The sequence below is a fragment of the Trifolium pratense genome, linkage group LG6 (assembly GCF_020283565.1).
Source record: "Trifolium pratense cultivar HEN17-A07 linkage group LG6, ARS_RC_1.1, whole genome shotgun sequence".
Taxonomy (NCBI): Eukaryota; Viridiplantae; Streptophyta; class Magnoliopsida; order Fabales; family Fabaceae; genus Trifolium; species Trifolium pratense.
The window spans coordinates 1,362,630-1,385,432 of NC_060064.1; the positions used below are offsets into that span (position 1 = coordinate 1,362,630).

The window sequence follows — 22,803 nt, forward strand, 5'->3', positions numbered from 1 at the left end:
ATTAAAATATCCGCATCCGATATTTAAATAGCGGATTCTGTGTAGGAGGGTGTTTTTTTTCTCTCAAAAATCTAATTTTTATAACATCTGCTACTTAAGTAGCAGACATTATAAAAATGAGAAATTTTGAGAAAAAAACACCCTACCAAAATTTTGATACATCCGCCGCTACTTAGATGACGGATAATAGTCTGTTACTTAAATAGCAGACAAAAATATATTGGTAATTTCGTAGAGTGCGGCTTGGAATTAGTAGGGTGACAAAAGTACACGTCTTATAAATAAATTATCGTTTCAAAAAGTAGATAAATTGTTTAGTAATTGGGCCATTAAATGGGCCGCTACACAATTCTATCAGAAAACAACCCAACAGACTCTCCAATGCTAGATGTTTTCTCTTCCCACCCCCGTGAATCTTTTATCCCCCTTGAATTTCCAATTTTGCCTTGAAAAAACTTCGGTTCGTAGAAACCGAAGTTTTTTTTGGCCTTGAAAACAAATTTCGGTTTCTAAAAACCGAAATTTACTCTGAATTTGCACTAGTAAAAATTTGGTTTCTGCGAACCGAATTTTTCTGCAAAGACAAAATTGAAATATTGGGGGTATAAAAGATTCATGAGAGGTGGGGAGAGAAAACATCGCAATGCTATCCCACCAATATAAATACCAGCTGGTAGGATGCACTCAATCCAAATCGAAATCCAAGCAACTGACTCAAATTCCGTTGAAGATCCATGGCAGCGGGGATTTGCTATGGCCTTAGGATCATCAAACCTTCTCATCATGGCTCGGCTCCGCTGTCCATATCAAGTCGCCACCGCCACCGTAACTCGGCTCTGCGTGTCACGAATCACACAGTTGCCATTCCCCAGATGTCATCCATGGTCAAGCTTAGTTACAATCTATCGGCTTCGCTTCCCAACTACTTAAGACGAATGTCGACAATTATTTATTTATAAATTGGCATTGCTTTGTAAAGCCCTCAACCTCTCATAAACCGTGCCACTCTACTAACTATATAAAAAAAGCATACCAATATCGTTTTTTGTGTTTCGCTATACTCATAGCATCTCTACATTCTCTGCGCTCGTTTTTCTCGCCCTCTCACACTGTTGGACGGAACTTCATCACTCTCTACGCTCTTGTTCTATGAAGGTAAATGAATCTTCGTTAATCTTTACTGATTCTAAACAATCGTCTTTATGTTTTTCTTACCAAATTGCAACTATAAGCATTTATTGTTTCCAAATTCTTTGATTTCCTAAACCCTAATAAATCTTGGTTAATCTTTATACTGATTCTAACCAATGCAACTATACACATTTATGGTTTCCGAAATGTTCTAAATCTATGGCTTCTTTGATTTCCTGAACCCTAATTTTTTTTTTTGAATCTTCACCTTCAACTGTTTAACCCACGTTATACCAACTTGCAAACTTGATTCCTTTATTTTTTTTATTTTGTTTGATGCAGTCCACACTCGAAAAGATCGACAAGCTCGTTCTTTCTGTAGCTGTTCCCAAAAATGAGGAGCACTGGCTATCTGAATTCAAGGAACTTTAACGATTACTATCTGAGCAACCCTCAACACTATTGGTTGATCGGATATTTAGCCATGATCTGTTCACACCGATTCTTTGTGAGCTTTTGAATTCTGGAACAACTATACAGGTAGTAACCTTAGACTTAAACTTTGTTAATGATGTTGTTCTGTAAGATTTCTGCCTGTATTGTAAAATCTTCCCAATCAATATTCGAACTTGTCTCAAGAAGCAACCTTATGGCAAGTCGCTGCTTGTAAATACAAAATTTTATTCAGAAAACTCACAATTTTAAAATCTGAAATATTAGTTAAAAAAAATCTGACCTGTACAATTTTAAAAATTCATCAATGTCTTTGCTGTTCAGATATGCAACCATCTCGACTGCCTATAAAAATTACACGACTTCGGCAACACAATACTGATGAAAAATCTGATGAAGTAAACATAAATGGTCAATAGTTACCTTCTTGAGTGTTTCATAAATGGCTTCATCACTCATATTCTCACCCCCGTCCTTTTTAAGGATGCTATCAAAGAATGAACAAAACATTTCTACAACGGAACTATCAACATAAGTTTTGTTTAAGAATTCCTTAAATGCTACTGCAACTGCCTGAAAATATTGATTGGTTCAAACAAAAGATATTTCTTGAAAATACTTGAGCTGATAAACTCATAAGAAATTTTCTAGTTTCCAACTAAGACCAAGTCATTGTCTTACGGATTCAACAACTATAAATCCACCAATTTTGGGCCCATTAATTTGAATTACCAATAAGACCGTAGGGAGTGAGGGGCTGTAGTGAAATATAATATAATATTTAATAACTATGTATGCTATTCAAAAGGGATAGCTTAATAGCTCCATTGCCTACATACCATTTGAAACCTTCGGTCATTCATAGAGACATTATCAACCTTTGCCATATACTTTTCATGTAGCTCTATAAATTTTCTGACAAGGACCTGAATTGTGGACGGGCAATAGCATTTGTATATATACACATTTAAAAATCCTAAACAATTAAAATAATATAAAAGAAAGATAGGAGGAATAAATAAAGCTAACTTATAGCCTAGATATTTAACTTAAGCCATACTAATGATCTATTATATAACATTGAACAAAGTTCAAGGTACAAGCAGGAGATAAATATTAAAATTGCGAGATTACTACCTGGTTGCTAAATTTGGCCCCTTCAACCAAATTTATACCCTCTTCTGTGATAAGCTGCGTCAATGATGAGGCAATAGGATTCATCCCTCCAGGTATTCTATGGTACATCCTCTAAATTCTATTGAGTTCATCCCATTTGTCTTCTCTACCTTGTAGCGTCCGTTTTTTGCCATTTAGCGTCTAATTTTGGCCGACGCTCCAGAGCAGTTTTGTTGTAGTGAATTTTGGACGAGTTGGATCAACCCGTTTTCATCTTTCAACAACAAATTTCAGAGTCCTTCAAAGGAGCAAGATGGTGATTATAAGTTCAGAGTCTAGTAGCAACGTGGATACTTCAAGTGAATCAATTCAGGTGTGTGTGTGAATTTTGTTATTGTTTAAATTATGTTAGATTATGTGTGCGTGTGTGTGAATTATGTAGTAAAAAAATATTAAATCATCCATTGTTGATTATGTAGGGTATGCAGAACTTGTTAATGGGTCAAGCTGAGATACCCGATGAGTGCCTTAATATTCGGTATTCTTGTATGTGTAGTGAAGGACCGTAGCACACCTGCAATAAATCAGGCAGTGTTAACAGTAATGTCAAAGTTGTGTGTGTCGGATCCTTTTTGTAATACCGGGATTGCTAAACATCTCCGGTCAGATATTAAGGCACTCATCTATGATCTAAAAGATATTCTTTCAAAGTCGCAAGTTATGCAGTTCGGCTGTCAGACCCTCTCTTACTTGACTAAAAACTGTTAAGATTTTGAAGGTAGATGTTTTAGGATATTTGATGAAAATGCTGGTAGATGAAAATGTAAAACACAACACAGTGGTTTGTGGTTTGATTCGACAAATATTTGTCAATATATTTAATGTTAGTGTTGGGACTAACATCATCCTGGATAGAAGACTGTCACCACACGTTCTTTCATTCCTAGGTAATTCTGATAGGACACTTCAAATGGAAACACTTTTGGCATTTATGACAATGTCAAATTCACAGGTAAATGTCGTCATTTTCTCATAATCATAACTTCCTACACCTCATTCTTTTTAATATATTGTTTTTCTCCTTTTGATTTTAATTTTAATAGAATGCTAATAATAAAAATAAAAAAAAAGTTGCGAAGAAAACAATGAACGGGGATCATGTAAAGATAGTAAAACATGCAAATACACTACTCGAGGAGATACTCCGGGAGGTGTCAGAATGCAGTTCCTTTGTTAGAGAATACAAATGGGATGAACTCAATAAAATTTATAGGATGTACCATAGAATACCTGGAGGGATGGATCCTATTGCCTCATCATTGACGCAGCTTATCACAGAAGAGGGTACAGATTTGGTTGAAGGGGCCAAATTTAGCAACCAGGTAGTAATCTCGCAATTTTAATATTTGATCACTGTCGTTTCGTGATCAAAATAATTTCAAAACATTAGTAGTACAAGGTAGTAACCTTGGTCGTTTTGCAAGGACTCACAATCAGTTTAACAATGTTAGAATCAATTTTAAGTTTGTATAATTGGGGGTTTTCGGTGTTGAAAGAGTATGTAGTTTTAATTAATAGAAAAGAATCAATCCATTGGTTTTAGGTAACTTCGTTTATTATCTACCACAGGTTATTCGAAAATGTTCATTCAAGGGTTTATGCTTCGGTTGATCATTAAACTAATTAAACAAGCGGAAATTAGTCTTATACGGAATTCAATTGATTAAGCACTATATGTATTCAATTAACTATGACAGTGATCAAGCATCACGAAAACAGAGTTAATATCATAGCAAATTTCAATCAGCCCTATTGCTAAGCGCGATAGTTTGTATCAGTTTCTATTCAAATCAATTTTAACAAGCGGAAAATCAATTCGAACAATCTCAACAATATAAATTCGAAATAGAATAATTAAGCATCAATCTAAACGAAATTCATACAGAATAAGAGATATGAAAGTGATACAAAACAGCATAAACACTCAAACGAAGATGCAATTGAAAACCAAACCTCAAGAATTCATAAACGGATTTCCTTACACCAATGGATCGATAGAGATTTTTAGTTCTCCATGAGGCAGTGAAGGCTAGGGTTTGTTTATTTTCGTGAACACTGAATAATCCCTGACCTTAGTCAGATTTTCGTTTTTATACATCAAGGAAAATGGGCCACAAAACAATTGGGGCGTAAATAAAAGTTATGCTGAAAATAATTAAATCTTGGTAAGTCTGAGACATTGACGAGTAAATATGACTCCTTTGAGCTCTGAATTGGCTTTGGACTTCAACACAAAAGTTGTAGCTCTTTGTCTTATCTTTCCAATGCAACTTACCGCGCCTTAATCCGATATTCCTAGCTCAATTTATAGTCTGCGCAATGAGAAGGTGTCAAATTACTGTTTATTACCAAAATAAATAGCAAAACTTAAATAATAGCAAAACTAGACTCTAAACACAAAACATGATAAAAACACTAAAATAGTGGGAGAATTCATAAAATTGCCATAGCACAAAGTGATTAAAAAGTGCACTAAAATGCACTGATCAATATTTATCTCCTGTTTGTACCTTGAACTCTGTTTAGTGTTATATAATAGATCACTAGTATGGGCCTATCTTTTCCTCCTATCTTTTCTTTTATATTATTTTAATTGTTTAGGATTTTTAAATGTGTATATATATAAATGCTATTGCCCGTCCACAATGCAGGGCCTTGTCAGAAAATTTATAGAGCTACATGAAAAGTATATGGCAAAGGTTGATAATGTCTTTATGAATGACAGAAGGTTTCAAATGGTATGTAGGCAATGGAGCTATTAAGCTATCCCTTTTGAATAGCATACATAGTTATTAAATATTATATTATATTTCACTACAGCCCCTCACTCTCTACGGTCTTATTGGTAATTCAAATTAATGGGCCCAAAATTGGTGGGTTTATAGTTGCTGAATCCGTAAGACAATGACTTGGTCTTAGTTGGAAACAGGAAAATTTCTTATGAGTTTATCAGCTCAAGTATTTTCAGGAAACATCTTTTGTCTGAACCAATCAATATTTTCAGGCAGTTGCAGTAGCATTTAAGGAATTCTTAAACAAAACTTATGCTGATAGTTCCGTTGTAGAAATGTTTTGTTTATTCTTTGATAGCATCCTTAAAAAGGACGGGGTGAGAATATGAGTGATGAAGCTATTTGTGAAACATTCAAGAAGGTAACTATTGACCATTTATGTTTATTTCATCAGATTTTTCGTCAGTATTGTGTTGCCGAAGTCGTGTAATTTTTATAGGCAGTCGAGATAGTTGCATATCTAAACGGCAAAGACATTGATGAATTTTTAAAATTGTACAGGTCAGATTTTTTTAACTAATATTTCAGATTTTAAAATTGTGAGCTTTCTGAATAAAATTTTGTATTTACAGGCAGCGACTTGTCATAAGGTTGCTTCTTGAGACAAGTTCGAATATTGATTGGGAAGATTTTACAATACAGAGGTTGAAATATACAATAAAGAGGTTGAAACATCTATATGGGTTGTTTAGAGTCAAGAAGATGGAGGGAATGGTAAGTTTTGAGGCCTTTGAAGTGTCCTTTTTTTCTTTTCAATTTGAGCATATACTCAGAAATGTTCAATTTCAGGTGGCAGATTTGTTGATCACAGATTGATCTACTATAGCCCGATATAAGAGAATTCAAGAAGCAGATTGACTCCCTCATCACTGAATGCTACCTGGAGAGGGATGAACATAACCCCAACACATTCAAATATATTCCTTAGGGGGAAGGTACTAAATGGATCCATCGTATATTTGTAGCAAACCAGGACTCCCAAAACCAAGTTTTACATAATCATTCATGATGTATTTTTGTAGCGAACCAGGACATAGCATGGTATCTCGTTTATGAAACACACTGCCAACTTTTATCCATCATTCTCACTTTTATCCAACTTTTAAAATTACTATCGTAGTTCCTTAGTTTAATTTCTAATAGATTTGATTTCAAATTACTTTTATTTTTATCCATTATTGTTTTGATGTAATTTTTGTCTTAGTTCTTGCTTTGCTGCCCCATGAACAAAGTCATACCGAAAGTTAAGAAAACAAAAATTTAATATAGGTCTTCAATCTTCATCTTTGAACCATGTTTAGAGAATCTGCGAACAAAATAAATTTGAATTTAATTTGTTTGGATGCAAAAAAATGAAAATAAAAACATACTTCGTGTCTTACCTGAATACATGTTACAATTTTCTTTTCAATTTAGGGACAGTTTTTCCATCTATTACATTGCAGCCCACATTAAAATTGAATGTGCAAAAATTCAATTTGCAAAGGAAGACATTAAAGTTGTCGAGGAGCTTTTCTATCATTACTACAATGGTGAAAATCAGGAACCACCGTGGCTTCTTAAGCTTGTAGGTGATGGTTCCAAGAAAATAAATGATCCAATATTCTCGGTGAAAAGGCAAAAAACATGGGTCTCATTGATGAGTTGAGATTTACAAAAAATACAATACAAAAATAAATAGGCTAGAGATTCATGGATTCAGTATTATTGAGGGTATATTCTTTCTGTTTTAAAATTAAAACGAGCTTTTGTATCAAAAAAAAAAATTAAAACGAGCTTCACTAATAAAACACAAAATTGTTTCAAATTGAATGTTAATTTTCAGTTTACATTGGAACTTCGACCCTTCCTTTTCAATTGTCAAGCTTTGGCTAATCTGAACAATTGCACAAGTTAACAATATCGTTATAACTAGGGTTGGGAATAGGCCAGACGGCCTACAGGGGCTTTCGGCCTGGCCTGTATAAGCCTGGCCTGGTTATTAAAAATGTCAGGCTTAGGCTTTGAAAACGGTCTGTTTACATAAATAGGCCAGACTTAGGCTTCTAAAAAGGCTTACGAAGCCTGATAGGCCGGCCTGTTTATAATAATTATTATTATTTATATCTTATAAAAAAATATTATTTATAATTATTATTATTTTTCGTAATCGTATTTGTTATTTTATTAGTTTTTAATTATTGTGTTAATCATATTATTAGCTTTTTCTTAATGTTGTAGAAATTATAAAAATTTAAATGTGAACTTTTTAAGGCCTATTTAGCCTATTTAAAAAAACTATATAGAGAAGCTTTAATGTAACACAGGCTTTTAAACAGGTTACAAGGCCAGACCAGGCTTTTAAAAGGCTCAGGCCAGGCCAAAAAAATAACATTTAATAGGCCGCAGGCCAGGCTCAGGCCTGAAAAAAAATCGTAGGCCAGGCTTAGGCCTGTCAAGGCCTGGCCTGTTCCCAACCCTAGTTATAACGAATACGAATTTTACAAAATCTACCATTGGATTTGTATCATATAGATCATCCATGTCAAATTTTAAAGAAATTGAAAATCATATGATATGTCATTGAAATCTATCAAAATTAATGGTATAAAAACTCATAAACCGTTAATTTTGATGGGTCTCAATGACATATCATATGATTTTCAATTTCTTTAAAATTTGACATAAATGATCTATATGATATAAACTATCAATCTAACGGTGAATTTTATAAAATTCGTATTCGTTAGAATGATATCATTAATTTGTGGATGTTAGAATTGATAAATTAGCACTACTTGGGGAAATAGGTTATTTTCGAATCCTCAAGAGCTCATGTCTCCTGACAGCGTAAGCGGCTCGCCTCTCCCCAGAAACAAGCCAAACCAAAGCAAATAACGACGAGAAAAGCTTGTTGGCAATTTATGCAAAGCTAGGATGGGACATAGATGAACCAACTATAGATACTCATACTAACATAGAACAAAATCACAGAACATCATAGAACAAGTTAACAATACATTACAAGACCATGAAAAACCTGTTTGACCTTTCCGAATGACTGCCAATAGAACAGAACACTGGTCTAGGAAAAAAAAAAATCAGTTTGTTATATAGTTCAGAAACAAAGCATGTGGCGCAATGTCCAATAGTGTTATTAAATCATTACATTAATCAGTTCCCAACATTCTACACTTCAATAATGGCGACTTCAGTTCTACAGCCTCCTCATTAATACCCATAGTTTGCACCATATACTGAGCCATAGCCTCCAGCATGTCCTGGATTGGAAGGCGGAGATGTATAGACAGAACCATGAGCAGGGTAAGAATTGTATCCTTGGTCTGCAGGAGGTCCACCTGTTTGTTGCTGCGCTGGTGCTGGTGCAGCGGCTGCAGCTGCAGCTTCAGCCATAAAATTCTGCACCACAGATAATTACAAGGCAAATTAATAATGTCAAGTTAATCAGTTCTAACATCCAAAACAGGCATCCAGTGAGATAGCACCATGCACAGTAAATCCATTTCTATGGAAACAATGAGAAAAGATAATGCATGGAATAAAAGAGAAAAAATTGAAGATAATATCCTTGCATTGCATCAAACAGACGACAGAGTAAATACGAATAAAATTACATATTTATCACTGAACTTCTTATTGAGATACTACTCAGGGAAGCTCCTCATCTCTCTGTTCAATTTAAGAAGGATAATTGTTTAATTTAGAAATTGGGCAAGCTTATAGTTTCCTCATCTCTCTATTTTTTACATAAAAGATTAAAATTGATAAAACTTTAGTGTATAATGAATCTTTAGATCCCCAATAACAATGCAATAATTTTTCACTGAATAATTTTGAAGTATAAATCTAAAGAAAATTTCCAAGACATGAAGCATGTTATGGACTGAAAATTTTAAACTAAACTGCCACTTTAGCGTGTAAGAAATGTCTTAAAATAAGTGTTTTTTATTTAAATTGTTTGCACCACTTCCAAGTCATTATACTACATAATATATTTATAACAATTGGTTAATAAGGAAAAATTTGTAAGCTTTTTTATTATTTTATTTATAGTTTTTTCTAGTATGTGTTAAAAAAAGCCTACGACGACAGAGTCGACACTAACATTGGAATGGAGGGAATAAATCGAAGACCAAGATCAGTATTACCTGTATCAGCTGTTGTGCTGTCTGAACTTGAGAAGCAGTACCACTGATTTCAACTGTCATCTCCCCTGGAACTCCTCTTGTTTCTTGTATGGTAACAGTGGCTCCACTAGCTCGTCTGATATAGCTTATATTTGTTCCGGCCGTTCCAATAACGGCATCAGCATATGATAGAGGAATTTGCATTTGTTGTGTGACCTGTGCCACCATAGCAAGATAAATTTTATTGATAAAACTGTATAAATTTCTATTGAGAGCTAGAACTCGAGCAAGTCAAGACAGCATGCCCACATCCAAACTACCATTTTCAAGCCTAACTTAATTATTAGTCAACCATTACACCAATCACATCTAATCTCAAGAACTAAAGATGCCATTCGCATGTTATTAGTCATGCTTTTAGCCTTTAACATTTCAGTTTAACATCCAAAGTGTGCAAGCTAACATCATCTTTTGCTGTCTTAAATCTAAAGGAAAGTGGAAAGCAACAGCAAATGTCAATCAACATTGGTAAGTTTCCTTTAACACAGCTATAGCACAAATTTCAAGAAGCTGCGGTCAACAAGTCCTCTCACCAAATTACGGAAAACAACCACAGCACAGACAGACTGAAAAATTCCAAGACATACAGAAAAATGCAAACTACATAAAAATGTAGTGCTAATATATCATTCGATACACCGTACAACTTACGTTGGGGGATTATTAGAAAACAAAATTTGAAATAAGAACAAGTACCTGTGTGACAATGGAAGGTGCAGACTGGGTATTGGATGATGTGTGCACACCTACTGAAGCATCTCTTCCATAGGCGGTTATACCATGATGGGGCTGTTTGTCCAATGGAGGAGCCATTTCAGCTGGTGGATAGTAATTATCAACCTGTCGCATATGCGGCATGAATTGAGGAGTGGGTCCAAAACCAGGACCTCCACCAGTATTTGGTGGGAGACCCTGAGGTGGACCCCATGATTGGTGGGGTGGTGGCACTGGAATGTGCTCCATGGGATGGTTATTAGCCATTTGCATCTGGACAAAGATCAAATTAGTTGCATTTCTCAGTAAGCATAAGATAGATTCTTCAGAAGTGTAATATGAATTAACAATACTTACATTCATTTCAAAAATTGGAATTATACTGCGATCAACTAAAAATTTCTTAAGGTGGGATGCAATCATCTCTACTGCCTTGTGCACTCCAGTGGGATCCCCTACTACTTCAACCACCCTGTCATCTTGAAGGGCAAAAACAGGCAGGTCATCTGCAGACAAAAAAAAAGAGGTGCAAGATGCTTAGCAACTAGAGAGTGTCAGGCAGCCCACCCAAGGACCAAAAGGAAAGATCAGGAAAAAAAAATTCAAATTTCCACCAATACTTCATTAAAAAGCATAAATTACATAAGACTATAAGTAATAGCTGTTATTGGGTCCATAATTCAATCATACTATTCCCTTAAATTGTACCCTAGAAATATTTTCTAATAAAAAGGATAAACAATAAAAATCACAGACAGGCAAAGTTCAATACTACTTACATTAAAGTGAACTAGAATAGAATGTCAAAAACAAGAACAAGGCTATTTTCCTGACAACTGAACTAAAAAATGAATATTTTTAACTTGTTTAAGTGGTACTGATAGAAGTTAGTGATGCATATCTGAGTGCTTACATGATATTTCCTCTGTTCCTTTTTAGTTGTCGTTTTAAGGTTATTTACACATACCAAAACAATCAATAAATTGTTATTTCTGATGATTTTTTTTGTCGTTTTCCTATAACAATCTTAATTGTTTATTATATTGTTCTACTTATTTCTCAGTCTGCAATAAATAATTAAGGGTATTATGGACAAACAATGGTTAACGTTGCATTGAACTTTAAAAACAAATAAATAGTGAACAAAATCCTTCTATGAAAGCGACAAGCCGGCAGCTTAAAAGGAACGGATGGAGTATCAATAATAGTGAAAATCGTAAACTAAACAATGACAAGAATAAAACACTTATGATGAGAAGAGAGAGTTAAAGCTGCTGTGATATATATATATGTGGAGGGTTAGGAACTTGTCACCATATCACAGAATAACAAATTGATAAATAATAATAAAAATGACAATCCAACAGCCAGATTTGAAAATTTTAAGTGAAATATTAGTAGGAACCTGCTCCGAGAACTCTAACTATACAATTTGATGCTTCTTGGATAGATTTTACAGTTCCGCCTTGTTTCCCAATTAAACTTCCTGCTTGTGAGGCTGGTACTAGAAATTTTGTGGAGATCTTCCCCGCAACACCTGAAGGAGCATGGGTTAAATCACTTTCTAATCCATCAATTAACCGTTTATGAGCCCTCAATAAACCATCCACAGCAGGCGGAAGAGAAGAACCAGGCTCATCTTTAGCTGATACCATTACCTAAATAACAAACAACACAATCAGCCTACCTTGGGTCTTAACATTCCTCCAATACCTATATTTAACATGAGGACAGAATATGGTGGAAAACAATATAAGTCGTCATTAACCAGCAATAACAAGCCACTATAACACCAATTACCAAGCAAGTTACATGCCATATACAATCCCAGGATCAGCAAGATAGCATGCTAGCAAGCAATTTTGATTATAAAAGATGCAACAATTAGGAGATTCAGCAACACAACCAACATACTTTCAACATATTTTCTTCCACAATTAATACCTATATTATTATCCACCCATCAGCAAATTCCTGAAGGAATCCTTCATCACCACTCACCGGACCAGTTTTGTAACAGTCATAAAGGTCACATTGTATTTAAGAGGAACAACTCTTGCACCTAATTAATATACATTGTTATTTAATCTAACCTCATCCAATTGCAATCTCTGAAAATTAAAATATCAAAATACTTTTGGTTTAAGTAACAAACATAGCAGCGTGTACGTTTCCAGATAGATAACTCACTGAAGTGCGATTTAGATGAGATTTTAATAATTATATTTTATCAATTAAAGAAACATGGAAAATTCTAAAGTATAATTTTGAAAATTGTGTCTCTGAACTCTGGACTCTTTGTCAAACCAGACCCCCCCTCCCCCCACATTCCTGTTTTCTTTCGCTGACCCACTACCTTTTTTCCCAACCATTTGTCGATTTATTTAATATCAGCAAATTCCACCGACCACAAGAAACATTCATTATTACTTGTTTCCAATCGACCAAAACAGGTAACAATTTCCTAGATAAACATCTTAGAAAGATTGAAGTGTGTCATACTGGAACATAATCATGATAAGTGGCATGACAAATGCGTTAAGACGTATGTCAGAAGAATGTAAGTGTCTTCTATTTTTTTATTGATCAAGTCTGGTTCACTATAGTGCATTTAGTTAATTATAGCAATAGTATTGTCAATATTTCTCACTGAGAAACTATCGTGATGACGTATCAATTATTAACAGAGACATACTAAATGTGATAAAATCAAAATTAACCGATAGCCTTAGTTAATCTTTAAATCCGTTTTTCTTTTGTAACATGTATGACAAACAAAATACTTAAGTTTTGGTATTTATTGTTTTCAGTATTGAATTAGAGTTAGTAGTAAACTTCTTTTCATTGCTAGGAATCTGCGGCAAGACATCAATCATCCAGGTTTTGAATTTACCAGCTGGAATGCAGAGCTTCATGGTACTTTGAAATAAAATGACTACATGTTAATACACTTTCAGCACTTCGCAATGCTCAATGCTGACCCTGCATCTGGAACTTTGGTCCTTCATTATTGGGGATCTAATTGATGATTGAGTCGTTGCCTTTAAAATTGTAATATTGAACCTGCACAGATTCATTTTCTGTTAGAATTAATTCATATTTTGTGGATTTTTTACATCATTCGTTTTCGTATTTGTTTCATCTTCTTCATCTTAGTTTTTTTGTTCATTGTATTCACATGAATAAGGTTGCACTTTTTTCAGATCATAATCAGCTATATTTTTTATTCTAACAATTTTTTGCCGTGAGAAAAGGACATTGCAAATTAAGATTGCATAAGGAAAGACAGACACAATCTTCATCATAACATCTTAGGCATAGAGACAGACACAACTACAATGAATAATTACTACAAATTGTTCCAGACATAAATTCCCGTTCCTCTAAAAGATTAAAAGAATTAAAACTCTAAGAAGATGCTTTGAGTCTCTCCTAATAAATTCTTCTTTTGTTTTTGGTCAATTAGCCTGGTGGCTAGAATTCCATTCTTAAGGTGAATAAGTGGAGTGTCCAGAGTTCGAACCCCGGCCCCTACATATAACAATGTCCCTACCAGCTGAGCTATGCTCACGGGGACTCTCCCAATAATTTCTAATCTGAATATTTACAAGCAGTTTGGTCCCAAATTCTAAAGGTTAATACCTAATACATACGTATATACTTGCCGATTAGTCCTTATATTAGAAGATGAGACACTCAGACACACATCAATGCATACAGTTTTCATTTTATTATTTATAACATTTGGTATTTAAGAATAATAAAAGTAGGGATAAAGGATATAACTATGTCATAATCGCAAGTAATGAGTACATTCACTGCAGTGCTCCATAAAAAACATATAGCATGAATATTATTCTACTAGTCTAATCACTCATATAATTCATCCAGAAATTTTAAAACAAATATATAGTCAAAATGCACAAAAGAGCATCTAAAAAAAACAATCCAACAATCCATATCAATTCTACCAAGCTATGAAGCAGGGACACTACTCAGATTAGGCGTGTCCAGGCACTTATGATTACTCATTTTCTCAAATTATAATTTGTGTCGACATGTCGGTGTATATGTTTCATAGCTACTTAACAACTTTAATCCCTAACCAAGTACTAAGCAGCTATAGTTAACTAGGAAGATATATATAAGGTGAGTAAAAAAAGTTTTAGAATTCGAAATACTCACAGCCCTTTCTGAAGTTCCCGGAGGACCATCAAGAATCTTAACACGAGCGCGTGTTTCCTCTACAATCTTTTTAATGAACTCTCCTTTGCGTCCAATTATACCACCAACCTTCTGAGCAGGAACCAACATTCTGAACACACTCTCACCTGGCCAACCTGGCCATTTCTTCTCAGGCTCGACAACCACCGGAACCTCAACCACTTTTTCATTCTGTTCCGCTTCCTCAACCTCAACCTCAACTATTTGTGGTGGTGCCTCCTCCTCCTGTTCCTCCTCGTATTCAACTTCGTTCTGATCAACCTCAGCCATAGAATTTACACTGCAAAAAAAACACACACACACACACACAATAAATCATTCAAATCACAGATCTACACAATATTTATCGAGGAAAAATCACTGAACTTCGAGAAGTAGATAATAAGTGAGTGTGGAGTATAATAAATGCATGTATGAAAGAAACACGGTGAGTGTTGGTGGTTACCTTGATTGCGGAGAAGAGAAACGAATTAGGAGTTTAGAGTTGGAATGGTGGAATCTAGGGTTTTGGGTTGGGAAAACGGGAAAGATAAAGAAAAAGAAAAAAAGAAAGGGAAAAGGGCAAAGGTGGGAGTGTGAAGTGAGAGTAATCACAAGTCACAACACAACCAAATGAAGGATAATTTTCGTGATGCGTGTGTCACTTATTTTATTTTATTTTTCTGGTACAATTTTTTATTTTATTTTATTTGTATCCCACAAAATATAATCTCTATTTTATATTTTTTATAATTTAAATTTTTTATTGATTTTTATTCAATATTTTTTATAATTAAATTTGATAGTAATATTGTTTATGTTTCTTTTCTTGTTTAAGTTTTTTCGTATTAATATGTTTTGTTGTTTTATGCGTATAGATTGTTCTGTTTTTAAGTATATCATCTTTTTATTGTGTTTATCTTCATCTGTTTGCGTTCGATTTCGATTAGGGTTTATGGTTTGCGTGCGATTTCGATTTATGCATCTCCTTGTTGTGTGATTTCGATTTTTGCATCTCCTTTATTTATTGATGTGTAAATCCAAATAAATCGAACTGACCAACTTGTGACTCATATAAACCGACACCCGATGAAATCGAAGCATGAAACGGTCGATGATGGGGAAAAGTTTTACGTCCCTATATACTTTTTTCGGGTGAGCCATTTTGGGTATGAATCCGACCAAACCCGCCCAACGCTCTACCCTAATTTTTACCACAAAATGCAAGAGTCGGTGGTTGGTTTTTGCTAGCTTTTATTTTTAGTCAATAGTCGTTGTTAGCTTTTATTTTTAGTCGATTGTTGCTGCTATCTTTTATTTTCAGTCAATGGTCGTTGTTAGCTTTTATTTTTAAAGAAAGTATTAAAAAAAAAGATATATATGCTCGCATTTTATATGAATTAATTAATAAATATGACTTAAATAATCTATAAAAGTTAACATACATTTTGTTGAAGTTGAATATAAATACACACATTCACTTGTGTATTCAAACACAAATAACGAGTATGGAAATAGACATTCTAATGGACGTCATGTGTGTTGGTGTTTGTTAGGTTTAATGAAAAATTAGGTTTTTTTTATTATTTTCTTAAAGGCTTTAAGAAGAGAGATTTTCATGTTTTTTTCTTCCCGTTCGTTTAGTTCTTTTTCCAATATATATGAAGGTGTGTCCGTGTGAGAGAGAGAAATATGGTGAACTAACTCACATATTTCACAAAGACAAATTAGCTGAGAAAAAAAAATACTTTGCATGTATATTTTCTCGCTCAAATCATTGAGAATGGATGCTTCAATTGGAGGATCGAGTGGTTTTGGAGATAAGAAAGACAATGGTCACAAGTCGAAGATAGGAAAACCATCCTGCGAGTTCACTTGCGATCATAAACAAACACTTCAAGCGTAATGATGCTCTTGGTTAGAGCATTATGCTTGATGTTTTTGTCCTCGATCGCAAGTGAATTTGTAGGATGGTTTTCCTATCTTCGACTTGTGACCATTGTCTTTCTTATCTTCAAAACCACTAGATCCTCCAATTGAAGCATCCATTTTCAATGATTTGAGAGAAAATACACCTGCAAAAGTAAAGATTTTTTGTACTCGGCTTTTTTATGTCTGTTAATTAGTTCGACATCTCTCTCCCTCTCTCTCGCTTTTAAATATATATTCGAAGAGAATTAAAAGAATGGAGAAGAAAATCCTCTTCTCAAAGCCCTAAAATAACTAATAAAAAGACATAATTTTTAGTCGATTAGAAGGTTTAATGATAATCGAGAGTTTGGTCGATACACTTCGATCAAAATATCTAATGATTTTTCAAATGTTATAATGTAGGTTCTTGGTTATCAATCAGATCTTATGTCCCAAATATTTTCCCCATCAGTGAACTTGAAACTTAAAATTAGCTTCTCGTATATTATAAGGGCAAGCAAACTCAAATAACAGAACACACAAAAGAAAGATGTTTTCTCTTCCCCCCTCCCATGAATCTTTTATACCCCCAATATTCCAATTTTGCCCTTGCAGAAAAATTCGGTTCGCAGAAACCGAATTTTTTCTAGTGCAAATTCAGAGTAAATTTCGGTTTTTAGAAATCGAAATTTGTTTTCAAGGCAAAAAAAAAATTCGGTTTCTACGAACCGAAGTTTTTTCAAGGGCAAAATTAGAAATTCAGGGGGGATAAAAGATTCACGGGGGGTGGGAAGAGAAATAATGAGTATTAAAATATCGGGTTAACAAATTTTTATTTGTTATTATTTTATATAAATAGGGTTTAACAAATATGTAGCTTGAGCCTTGAGTTTTACAAACATCTTGTTTAACTACTACTTAGTACATTTGAAGAATAAGAAACAATATTAAATCTAGAGGGTGAATTAGCTTATTTTTCAGGCTTGTTTGATTGAGTTAAATTTATTTTTTTGGTTTTGGCTCATTGGTGGATTTGGGAATAAAGTTGTTTATGAGGAACAGAGGAAGAACTCAAAAAACTCTTTTTTATTACAAGGGTGCGAGTAACCTTGTGCTCATAGTATTTGCTTATAAAAAAATCAACACATATGACATCACTTTTATTTCTTTCACTTATAAAATAATTTACGTGCATTGATAGTTTACCTCAACAATTCACAATCTAGAGGGTGAGTTAGCCAAAAAATTGTGAATTGTTGATGTAAACTGTCAATGCACGTGTATTACATTTGTTAATTAATTTTTGTATTATTTTGATGAATTGTAAAGCACACGTGTGCCTAATCGCAGCTAAAAGAAGAACCATAAGTTCATATATACATCCACACACCAACATGTATAATGAACTTTATATTCCAAAAGCAAAGAGGACCAACAAAGAGAAGAAAGAAAATTGATCAATTGTCCCTATATATGTGTTTTACTTTCCTTGATATATACCGAACATTATCAAGGTCCCCAACATTATTATATTGTAATGATCTTTTTGATAAGTTCATATCATAGGGACAATTATGCATGCATATAAGTCGGTGGTGTGTAGGGTCCAAAAAAAATCATAAATAAATAAATATAAGAAAAATATTAAACGATGTCCTCCTTCTATTAGTTAAACATATTAATACTTGTGCATTTATGCAATATTAATTTTGTCTTTTATTTTATTTTTCGTATGTTTAACAAGTGTCTGAAGCGCCGTTTAACATTATCCTAAATTGACGCAGTACGGAAGCGCTAGGTTAGCAAAACGCTAAACCTAATGGATAAAGACAAGCCGCAAACACAAACTTGTCAAAATAGGGTTTCGGAGTCCACCGAAAGTTGAGATAAAACTCGAATATTTTTATTGAATCAAAAATTGCCTTCAAGGCTACAATAATTTAGCTTAAATAGGAGTGGAAAATAAAATTAACAAATCTCCTAAAAGATTGTAAAAATAAAAATAACAAACCTAACTAAATAAAAATTACAAATCTACCTAAAATATAAAAATAACTAACCTAGGTGAAATATAAAAATAAGGAATCAACCTAAAATATAATAAAACTAAATCTAACTAAAATAATAAAATACAGAAGAAATCCTCCTACATCAGACTCCTCTACCTCAAAAGAACTCGACCCCGAGTTCTCGTCTTGATAAAGAGCTTCCTTTGCAGGTTGACTCCTCCAATGAACAAGAGACCACCCTCCTGGATCCCATTGAATTAAGTGAGAGGACCTGTCTCGTGTCAACACATCCAAATAACCACCGGGGTTCCATTGCTCAAAGATAGAACACAGAATTTGAAATTTATCACAAAAGGGTATTTGACCCAACTCAGTCAACATGTTTGAGCTAGTGCCTAAACCATAAGATTTAAGGTAAAATCCGAATTGAACCCGATCTATAAGCAAATCCTTGAGTTCAATGTGACGGCTGTGATGTGGCGGTTTTGTTGAGATGGAAGTCGCCGCCTGCATCCTAGTGTCCGGAGGTTCTAGTGGCGGTGAGGTTGTTGCCAGATTTCGCACAAATACATCTGGCTTAAACGGAGCCGCCACAGGTAGGTCGACATCAAGTTGTGGATCGCCAGACTTGCACAAGACAATTTTTTTTATCCTAGTTGGATTCTCTTCACCTCCCTCTTCGGACACAACTTCCTCATCCTCAGAACTCGAGTCATCAGTAGATGGGTTGTTGCGGTTGTTGTCGCCGTTTCTGTTGTTGTTATTGTTTCTATTGCTGTTGTAGTTTCGGTTGTTGTTGGATAACGTTGTCACCTGTGTTGTCAGAGCTGTGATGGCCGCGGTTAAAGCCGTCATGGCACCGTAAAACTCTGCTTTCGTCACTGGTTGATCTCCCATCTGATCACGTTAGAAAAGAACAGGAGAAACCTGCTCTGATACCAACTGACGCAGTACGAAAGCGCTAGGTTAGCAAAATGCTAAACCTAATGGATAAAAACAAGCCGCAAACACAAACTTGTCAAAATAGGGTTTCAGAGTCCACCGAAAGTTGAGATAAAACTCGAATATTTTTATTGAATCAAAAACTGCCTTCAAGGCTACAATAATTTAGCTTAAATAGGAGTGGAAAATAAAATTAACAAATCTCCTAAAAGATTGTAAAAATAAAAATAACAAACCTAGCTAAATAAAAATTACAAATCTACCTAAAATATAAAAATAACTAACCTAGGTGAAATATAAAAATAAGGAATCAACCTAAAATATAATAAAACTAAATCTAACTAAAATAATAAAATACAGAAGAAATCCCCCTACATCATAAATATAAATATAAATTAGGAGTATTTATCTTGAAATAGAAGTTCCATTCACCTTCTTAATTAAATTTGGTTTGCTTTATGAGATTATATAGATTATGGACCCTTCATGTAATAATGTGTACTTCCATTTTCCACGCATGGAGAAGTTGTAGGTCCAAAATAAATTTGATTTGATTCATTCCAATGTTCAATTCCGTGTGGAACAATTTGAATGAATCCACAAAGTCTTTTTAAGTGTGATTAGTCACTTTCTTTATGATGATAATCCATAACAAAGAGGAAGAAAGAACATTGATACCCGCAACTTTAAAATAAAGGTTAATGAATTGATGGCTAGCAACTTGCAAGTTGATATGTGGGATCCAATACCTACTATATGTTCTAGTCATACAATATTTTTTGGAATAAAAATTAAAATACTTTGTTCTTTTAAACAATAATAATCACCAATTTCATATTTTTTATAAGTAGAAAATTCAGGTGAATAAATGGAGTATCAGAAATTCGAACCATAACTTCTGTCTACGATGTCCTTGCTAACTGAGTTAAACTCACGGAAACCACCAAATTTATCTTTAATTAGTCAGGATTATAATAATTTGTCGACATTATCGGATCAAAACTTCATTATGAACATGTATTTGGAGTTTGGTTTTTTTTTCTCCATTAAAAAAAAGAAGTAATTCTATATGGATTAAGAAAAAGATGAAAAAAGTAATTGGATATGGATTAAGAAAAAGATTATTTGAATCGATAAGTTTATAAGTTGATTTAAATATTGGACATGGATTAAGAAAAAGATGAAGAAAAAAAATCCAAAAAGATTGAGACGGCAAAAGAAAAAACAATAGACTTTATCACTTATGTTTTGGGGCAGAACCAATGACCCCACACCACGTCCTTAGTTGAAAGGACTTTTATTGTAGAAACATAAAACCACGTTGGCTCACAATCAATTCCTTATTGGGATTGTATAACTAAAAAGTCAATGTTACTATTAGGCAGGATTTTACATATCACCGGTAAGAGCATTGTTAAGATTTATGAAGGACTTTCCTCCATTCTGGTCCTTTCATTTTTAGGGTATGTTTGATTTAAAAGAAATAAAGTGGAAAAGGAAAATATGGAAATGGCCGAATAAATTTAGAGTAAGATTTGGTTTAAAAGTCTGTTCGATTAAAAAATTAGTTATTTTGATGTAAGATAATAAAAATCACTTTTTTAAAATAAAATAATATAAAAGTGATTTTTTTAATTACAAATAATTTTTTTTATTTAATATTTTTTTTTCTTTTCTAAAAAAAATCTATTATTTTATAAGCTACTCTTACTATCTTCTGATGTTTAGCTGTTTTCTGATTATTTTTAGCTTCTGATTATTTTAAAAATCTGTAACAAACAGACGCAAATCAATTTAAAGTGATTATTTTTATAAAAAAAGTGTTTTTTTTCTTCTAAAATAAGCTATAACAAACGCCCACTAAGTTTATTAATTGATTTTCTTTTTCCAACCAAACGGATCATTATAATTATGTTAAACAGCTACTTTTGGAACATTTGCTAAACATACTAAAAAAAATTAAAGATAAAGTTAATGCTAAAAAAAAAAATCAACTTTTTATGTTTTTAAGGTATTAAATGCACAAATTTTAAAATAAAACTTTCACATTAGTATGCTTAACTAACGTCCGGGGATACAATTTAGCATTTTTCATACTTTTATCTCAAAATTTTGCTTTTAATAATTTTTATTTATAATTTTGTGTAAATTTTTTTTATAATTAATGAAGTTATAATATTTGTATCCTTGCAAAAGGGAAAGTATCTATTAAATGAATTATTTTCTTTCTTAATAAATTGGAGTAAAAAATAAAAAATGACTTAACTTATCAATACAATATTTATTATTCTACGTGTAAAATTTTAAAATGACAAAAAAAATTGGGACAAAGGGAATAAGAAAAATTTACATAAAAAAGAAAATAATATATGAAAATAGGGAATTTGATAATTAGTCGTTTCATCTTTAAGGTATGAGGTGCAAATTAAAGACCTCTTAAATGAGATAATGCATGTCTCTTATAGCTTAACTAAAGTTTTGAGTTCGTTCGTTAATTTGGACATGCAACAATGTTAAAATTCTTTAGAGAGAGTTTGTCATACATTTTTTTTGGGGTTGATAAACGAAATGACAAAGTCATTATAAACTCACCCACAAGCGATGAAGCGAGAGGTTCGAACTCCAGACATAACGTCCGGCCTAACAATTTCGATATATTTTATCAATTAAACCAGGACTTATGAACTATTTATAATCTATTTAGACCTCACATAATTCAAGAGATTAATTTTTACAGTTACGTAATGTTCGACATAGTTTATAGAAATATTGATATCAAAATTGGAATTCATGGAGCTTAGCAAAGGGAGGGACCGACCTATACTCTTGAATGGTACACATTTTGCCTGCCTCCTCCCAAAGATTAGATTGAAATCATCAAATCTTGGGTGAAAGTGAAACTTTTTTTTTGAAGAATTTGACCAACCATAAAAGGTGTTTTTCATTTGACCGAAATGTCATATATTCGGTTAATATTTCTTTTTTCACCACCAATTTAATCTAGTTTGAGGGTTAGTTTTGGATCTGGATTTGCTGCGGTCCATTTTGCACGCAGTTTGACGCAGTTTTGGATCTCGGCCGTTAGATTAAAATCGGACGGTCCAGATTATATATTACTAAAATCAACTGTTTGTAATCTGAACCATTCATTTATGATCGGACGGCTGAGATCCAAAACTGCGTGAAACTGCGTGAAAGTTTTACTGCAGGAAATTCTGTTCCCATCTTTAACACGTCAGAATCCACACAAGAATTAAAAAACCCAACGAGGAGAATGAAATAACT

At 33.4% G+C, this 22,803-nt stretch overlaps 1 protein-coding gene across 1 annotated transcript; it reads right to left on the reverse strand.

Moving 5' to 3' along the window:
* Positions 1-8,480: 8,480 nt before the first annotated feature.
* On the reverse strand, positions 8,481-15,293 carry LOC123889661 (flowering locus K homology domain). The gene is made up of 7 exons (XM_045939093.1): positions 15,123-15,293; positions 14,639-14,957; positions 11,859-12,111; positions 10,811-10,959; positions 10,436-10,726; positions 9,701-9,895; positions 8,481-8,951 (listed from the first exon to the last, which is right to left on the reverse strand). The coding sequence occupies exons 2-7, from the start codon at positions 14,945-14,947 to the stop codon at positions 8,763-8,765; spliced, it is 1,386 nt and encodes a 461-aa protein (XP_045795049.1). The 5' UTR covers positions 14,948-14,957; positions 15,123-15,293; the 3' UTR covers positions 8,481-8,762.
* Positions 15,294-22,803: the final 7,510 nt, after the last annotated feature.